The 7,599-nt window shown below is 39.4% G+C and overlaps 1 protein-coding gene across 1 annotated transcript in view; it reads right to left on the reverse strand.

The window, feature by feature from the left end:
* Positions 1–802: 802 nt before the first annotated feature.
* Positions 803–7,599, reverse strand: part of Npffr2 (neuropeptide FF receptor 2) — a 92,196-nt gene continuing 85,399 nt past the window's right edge. The window contains exon 4 of the mRNA XM_005392769.2: positions 803–2,798. Within this exon, the coding sequence (XP_005392826.1) occupies positions 1,949–2,798 (850 nt within the window). The 3' untranslated portion in view covers positions 803–1,948. The remainder of the gene's footprint in view (positions 2,799–7,599) is intronic.

Here is a 7,599-nt window from a genome sequence, read left to right on the forward strand (position 1 = left end):
ACGATGGAACAGTTATAAGTTAGGCTGTCACATAAGAGGTGTGGAAGGCTTAGGACTAATCACGTCTAGTGCAAGAATGCAAAGTGACTTTCTAAGAGAGGTGGCATTTGAGTGGATCCTGCACAAAGGATAGATAGGCAAATGGGGGGAGGGGTGAAGCAGAGAAGAGTGATCAGTGAGAAAAGCCCAGCCATCTCCTCTGGCCATCTCAGCTTGACTGGCATTTAGCAAACAGTTTTGTCAGTGCAGCCAATAGGGGAGGGCCAAGCATTGGTGGGCTTTGGGTGTCTGCACATGTTTTAATAGGCAAGAGCTTCCAGTAGCATTTTGGCCAGGAAAGCCAATGAGCTATTTCAGGAAGATAACTTTGCCAACTTTAGAAAGAAGTGGAGGATGCAAAACTCAACACCAGAATACCATTCAGTAAGGGATTTTGTCACTGTTAAGAAGGATAACCGGGAACCAAAGGTGGTTAAGGGCAGGTGAGTGAGAGATGAGTGTGTGGTGAGTTTCACGGAGTGGCCAAGCATTTATGTGGTGAGTATGCACACAAGCAAGTGAGAGTCTTTATTGAATAAGCTCCAATGTCTAAATAGTACTGTATTTCAGAAGATCAGAGTTAGGGAATATAGTGTCAAATCATGCAGTTACAATTTCAAAGAGTTGCCCTTCCTGACTGCAGGGGGAACACTTGTATATGCAAATGCAACATAGTTCAGTTCAAGTAAACTCAACAACTGTATCTCAAAGGCCTTTTGAAAACTTTCACCTTGAACCACATAAATGACTAGAGAAAACATGATAGTTTCATGCCCATAGATTTATTCTTATTTGCCAAACAAATTACTTTGTTATAATTCCCAATTTCCTGGGGGCCTATCTCACCCCACATGAAAGTAGCATTTACAATGGTTATTATCACATAATTGTAGAGTAGCAGAATCCAGGGTTGACAGATTTCTTTGTAACCACAGTACTAATTTATTAAACTTGGGTGCTTAATTTAAATGTTGTACCCAGAAGGAAACTTGGGATAATTATTCTTGTTCTTTCTGTACATTATGGGAGTTTTATGATGACAGTTAAACATGTCTGATTAAGCATGTTAAAGAAGTACTATTCTTCTGCCAGCTGCTGCATTATTAAAGTATCTGTTTCTTTATGTTGTTGATTCTGTTAGAAGGAGGTTGAGTTGAGGTTCTGAATCAGTTCTGTAATGGATGTGCACTCAGCTAGAGCACAAACCATGAAAATATTAAAAACCCAGCAGTAACTTTTATGGAACAATTGATGCACTGCACAATTTAATCCTCTTTAAAATAAAAAAATCTTTATAGTGAAATATGTGTCCCTTTCTTTGGTACTGGAGTTCTAACACATTAGGTGAAGTCACCTATGACACAGATACCCAAAGACCTGCAATTTCTTTTTTCTAAATGAAGCCAAATAATCTGATAAAGATGAGAAAAGTGGTAGCAAAGAACTTTATGTGATCTGATACATTTCTTAGGAAGTTAAGTACACACAGAAACACAAGCAGATCAGTAAACTCTAGTCCAAGTTTCAAATCCAAACCCAAAGAGAGAATTAGCAGAATGGACTGACATGCAAAGTGCTGCCTACCTCTCACCATTTGGGAAATGTGGGTGTTTGTGCCACACATATTTACAAGATACACACAAAAAAACACATATGTGCTTGATTCCTTTGACTTTCATTTAAAAAGGCTCAGCTGGGAAAGTTCAGGCTTTGAGAAGTACTCTTAGAAATGGAGAGTGTTTTGCACATCCTAAGACTGATTGTCTGATAATAAGACCAGTTTTGTTTACTATTGAAATTTTGCCAGAGAGGGCTTTCAGTAAATGGTTTGTGTAGAACACCAGACAGAACTGAAGTACAGAGTCACAGAAGGCTATGGTACACATAACCCACGGTAGGGGTGGGATCATCACACCGTGTCTTTTCTGATCTCATTACTATCAGTAGCTTCTCCTAAGTCTTCCCTCATTAATTCCTGCCTGGTGTCTTCAGTATTTTTTCTAGAGAGCAAACTCTCTGCATGTGGGTTCTGCAGTGCAGACTGTTGGGCAAGCTGAATAGATGTGTTTATGACCACATTGTTTGCAGCTCTTAGAGCATATGCTTCCTTGAGATTTGCTCTGTTTCGGCAGATCTGGAGCTGAAAAGCATCTTGGAAGCCACGGTGAAAGTTCTCATTGAAGAAACCGTAAATGATGGGGTTGACACTGCTGTTACAGAAGGCCATCCAGTGTGCAAAAGGGTAGATGTAGATGTTAATGACTCGCAGCTCATTGGAAGAAAGGTCAGCATAGTCTGAGAGCATCATCAGAGTCCATAGCGGCAGCCAGGAGAACATGAAAAGTAGAGCCACCATCAGGAGCATCTTAATGACCTTCTGTTTCTTCTTAGACACCGTGTGCCACTGCTCCTGGTTCCGCTTGCTGGTGTGGGGAACTGCGGTCCTGAAGAGTGAAATCCCAATCCTACCATACATGACCACAATGAGGGCCAGAGGAGCCATGTAAACGGTGGTGAACAGCACGGTGGTGTAGATCTTCCTCATTTCCTGATTGGGCCAGTCTTCCCGGCACCAGTAGACTGGGCTGCTTTTATTCTGGGAGTGGAGCCTCACACGGTAGTATTTTTCTTCTTGTGTGTGTAACATTGCGGCAGATGGCAACATGATGGTGACGGCCAGGACCCAGATGATCACAATGATGACAGATGCCGTCTGAATGGTGAGCTTGGGTTTAAAAGGGTAGACCACACAGCGGAATCTGTAAGCAAAAACAAACACTAATGAGGCACTGCCTTGCAACTGAGGACTGAGGTGTGAATCAAATTTAAGGAAGCATTTAAGGACCGGCTACCCAACTTCCCCTTAAAGCATGGAAAGTTACTGTTGGTGGTAGAGACGCATGCATTTTCACTGGTGATATATGAGATACATTTTAACTGAAAAATCTGAAAAAGTGGAGTGTATAACTGGTATATACTGAATATGACCAATTCACGCTGTACTCCAGGCTTTGTTCCATTGGTTTGCATGGGCCGTCACTTTTAGCACCTCTATTTAAATGATGAAATAAGTATAGAAAAGGTAGAGATCTTGCCCATTGTTACACAGGACTTTATTAGTGTGTGTTTGTGATACAGAATAGCGATGTGTCTTTTGGAGAATTCATACATTCTTGTAACATCTTATTTTCTATCCCTTTGCCCCCTCTGCCTCTCCCCATTCCCTTACCCATCCGCAAGAATCTGCCTTCTAGTTTCCCATAATCTCAGCAAGTTAAATGTCCCCTTTTCTCTTGTGAGAAACCTAAAGCATGAGGCGGGATTTTAGCACACGTAGTTTTGCCTTAGAGAGCATGACCTTAACTTCTGCGCAGTGTGCTCAGTAGACAGCTCCCGTGGGCTGCCGTGGTCTGTTGATCAATGAACCATTTCTTCTTCATATTCTTGTCTGTCCCCCAACATGCTATCTGTGCGCTTGACCATGAAGTTTGCTTTGGCCAACAGAATATTAGCAAGCATGTTACACAGTAGGGCTTGTCTTTTTGGAATCGTTCCTCTTAAAAACCAGGTTCCAGGTTCCAAAAAACCTTAAATTAGACTCAGGGGAAGACAGGTGGTAAATCTAGAATGATCTAGTCTCAATTTTATTCCCAGGGTAATACTGCAATGTGAGTGACTCCAGCTTCAACAAATGGAGCAGAAGAACCACCCAGAGGTGGCCAGCCAACCCACAGACTCACAAGAGGTGATAAAGCATCACTTGTGTTAAGCCATTGCGTGTGTGGTGACTTGTTTCACTCTTGTAATAGTTTGAGAGTTTCTGCTGTGATCTCTGATTATGAACTTTTCTGACACTCTAAATCCTCAGGTGAAGAAGAAAATTCAACTGACATCAGTAGGCAGACCACACTTGATTCATTTGACTACTATTTTGTTATTGTTATTATTGACACATTATACTAATTATACTCATGCTACTATATAATCCTACTATTATGTAATTGTACATTTATTTAAAGTACTTATTAAATCTTTGATTTTCAGGATGATTCTGTACAATTAAATTTTATAAAAATGACTAGTTTTCTGACATGCAGATAAGGAAATTTAGAGCTTTAAGTGGTTGAGAAGCAACTCCAAATGTGACAGACCTTCAGAAAATGACTAGTTAGATTGGGCTTGACTGCTCTTTTGTCATTATTGTAACTCATTCTTTTGTAAGATTTTTCTTCTCTCCTGTGGTGGATTGACAACTGGTGGTCAACTTATAACACCCAGTGGAACTGAACCAGTGTCATGCTGGGTGTGGGAGGCCCACCTGAGGGTTGTTGCCAGCAACATAAGAGACAGGACTGGAGAAGAAAAAGAGAGGCTGTAGGGAGCTGAGAAGCTGCTGGGTGCTGTTATAAGCTGTAAGAAGTTATTGGTTCTCTTGGAGGAGCTTGCATGCTAGCTTTCCTGATAAACTCAGCTATTCTCATTGTCCGAGGAGCTCAGGATGTTGTCACTGAGAATGGCTTTGGTTCACTTTGGAGGAGCTCCAGTCCTCACTTTGAGCATCGCTTCCTGGCTCTGGAGAGAAAGACAGTGCACTGCTCAGTCTCCTGGAGAAGCTTCTTGTATTGGCTTTCCTCATGGAACTTGGCTTTCCTCATCATTGGAAGAGCTTGGAACCTCACTGTCACTGTGCATGGTTGTGGTACCTCTCAGGGAAGCTCTGGTTCTTACTTTGAGTGTTGCTTCCTGGCTCCAGGGAAAATCCCTCAGTCTGCTAGCACAGACCCTTCATCTCACTGGCATAGACTTTCTAGCTTCCACCACTGACCTTTGGGCCCTCCCAGTGCAGATCCATGAAACAGGCCTGCATGAGACATCGTCATAGGCTCTAGACCTCCAGCTGGACTCATGGGAGGCACTGTCATGGGATCTAGGTCTTCAACTGGACTCATGCAAGACATCATCATGGGATCCAGGCCCTCAGCTGGATTCTTTGGTCTTTAGTGTGGACAGATTCACTGCACACTTTTGTATATCATTCTTTGTGTGAGTATTATAACTAATCTTATAAAATGTGTCCTATATTATATTGTTCCCCTTACAAAAACCTCAAACTATGACATCTTCTAAACTCCAAATTTCCTGTTAATCTTTTAAGCAATGAATTCTTCCATTCGCTCACCTTTAAATTACGGGTAGTTCCATAGGGACGATTCTAGGTATTTTGCTCTTCTGTATACACAAATTAATAGCATTTCACATACACAAAAATGAACAACATGAAAAGAAAGGAGAATGGTCCTTGCTGAGAAAAAACTATTTCAATATCATATAACAATTACTAAAATTGTGTTAAAAGAGTTTGAGCATCATCTAGAGAAAAACAAAGATCCATGGATGAATTTTATATGTCACTGATAATGTTGAGTTGTATTTTTAAATTTTTAAAAATTTTATGGAAAAGCTAAAGCAGAGTTTCATAACAACATAATAGGATAATAACAATAATGTATTGCATATTGTCATCTTCAAAGTAGTTACTCATGTTCTTACACCAGGGAGACAATGTGATGTTTACACATGTAGGTCCAATTTATTTCACTTGTGAGTATGGTCTCTAGTTGCATCCATTTACCTAAAAAAGCCTCGAGTTTATCTCTTTTTATAGCTGAGTAATACTGCATTGTATAGATATACCACATCTTATTTATCCATTCCTAAGTTGATGGGCATTTGGGTTGTTTCCAAGATTTAGTTATGACAAATTGTGCTGCTATAAACATGGGTGCACATATAACACTGTGGTATGATGTTTTTAATTCTTCTGGAAAAATACCCAGAAGGGGAATAGCTGGATTAAGTGGGACATCTAATCCTACTTTGTGAGGAATCTCCAAACTGATTTCCACAGTGGTTTCACCAATCTACACTCCCACCAGCAACGGAGAAGTGTTCCTTTTTCCCCACAGCCTCTCCAGCATTTGTCATTGGTTGATTTCTTAATGATAACCATTCCCCATCAATCTTCTATTCTTACATCTGGTAATCTGAACAACTTCATTGAAGATAACAATATGTAATATAACAACCACTGTTAATTCCTATCATTTGGTTTGAAACCCCATATCATTTTTAATGTCCTCACTTTGTTTTGTTTGTATTTTGCTATTTTTTGTACTATTTTCTTTAAAATAAAAATTAAAAAAGAATTAAGACATATTATAAAAAAGTAGTTACAGTAAAAGATATGGGTATGAAAAAATTCTCCAGTCAAACACAAACCTTTCTTTTCAGTGAACTAAGAGACACTAATAGTATAGCTAACATTCATTTTTCTCCCTTGTCCTTTCCTTCCTTCCCCATTGCCCCTGGCCTAGTTCCCTTTTCCTTTTAAACAATTGCTTCCCATTTCAAAACATCTATTGTACATATTGGACCTTATTTACTCTTTCAGTTTCTAACACCAGGTAGACAATATGATGTTTACACAGGTAAATCTGATTTATTTCACTTATGAATATAGTCTCAAGCTGCATCCATTTGTTTATGAAAGTCTCAAGTTTATCCTTCTTTATGGCTGAGTAGTACTCCATCACATAAAAATACCACATCTTTTTATCCATTCCTCAGTTGATTGGCATTTGGGTTGTTTCCAAGATTGGCATTTGGGTGTAGCTCTTAAATATTATGCTGCTATGTACATGGGTACACATATATCACTGTGCTATAATGTTTTTAATTCTTCTGGGAAGATACCCAGAAGGAGAATAGCTGGGTCAAGTGGGACCTCTAATCCTAACTTTTTGAGGAATCTCCATACTGATTTCCACAGTGGTTGCAGCAGTGTACACTCCTACCAAAAGTAGAGCAGTGTTCCCTTTTCTCCACAGCCTCACCAGCATTTGTTATTCATTGATTTCTGGATGAAACAGAACAGTATTGTTTTAATTTGCATTTCTCAAATGACCAATGATGTCAAACATGTCTTCATATATTTATTTGCCATTTGTAGTTCTTCACTGAGAATTGTATATTCATCTTGGATGTGCATTTTTAAATTGAATCTTTGAATATGAGAGGGCTGAGTTTTTTCAATTCTTTATATATTCTAGATAGAAGTCCTTATCTGAGGGACAATAGGCTAAAATTTTTCCCAGTTTATCAGCTGTTAACTCACTCTGTTGGTGATTTCTTTTGAGGTGCACAAAGTTTTTAATAAGATGAGATCCAAGTTTTTGATTCTTTGAACAATTTCCTGTGGGGCTTGGTTTTGTTTCTGAACTCTATACACACACCTCTGTTTTCAAAATTTCTCCCTACTTTCTCTTCCAGTAGATTTAGTATTTCTGTTTTACTATTTAGATCTTTGATCCATTTTAACTTAAATTTAGTGCATGGTGGTAGTTATGGGTCTAGTTTCAGTCTTCAACATGTAGAGAGCCAGTTTTTCCAGCAACATTTATTTAAGAGGCTATCTTTCTTCCAGTGAACATGTCTGGCACCTTTGTCAAAGATAAGGTGGCTGAACATGTTTGGAGTTGTCTCTGCATTTATAATCTGTTC

Source organism: Chinchilla lanigera, unplaced genomic scaffold (assembly GCF_000276665.1).
Source record: "Chinchilla lanigera isolate Chin_1 unplaced genomic scaffold, ChiLan1.0 scaffold00046, whole genome shotgun sequence".
Classification (NCBI taxonomy): Eukaryota; Metazoa; Chordata; class Mammalia; order Rodentia; family Chinchillidae; genus Chinchilla; species Chinchilla lanigera.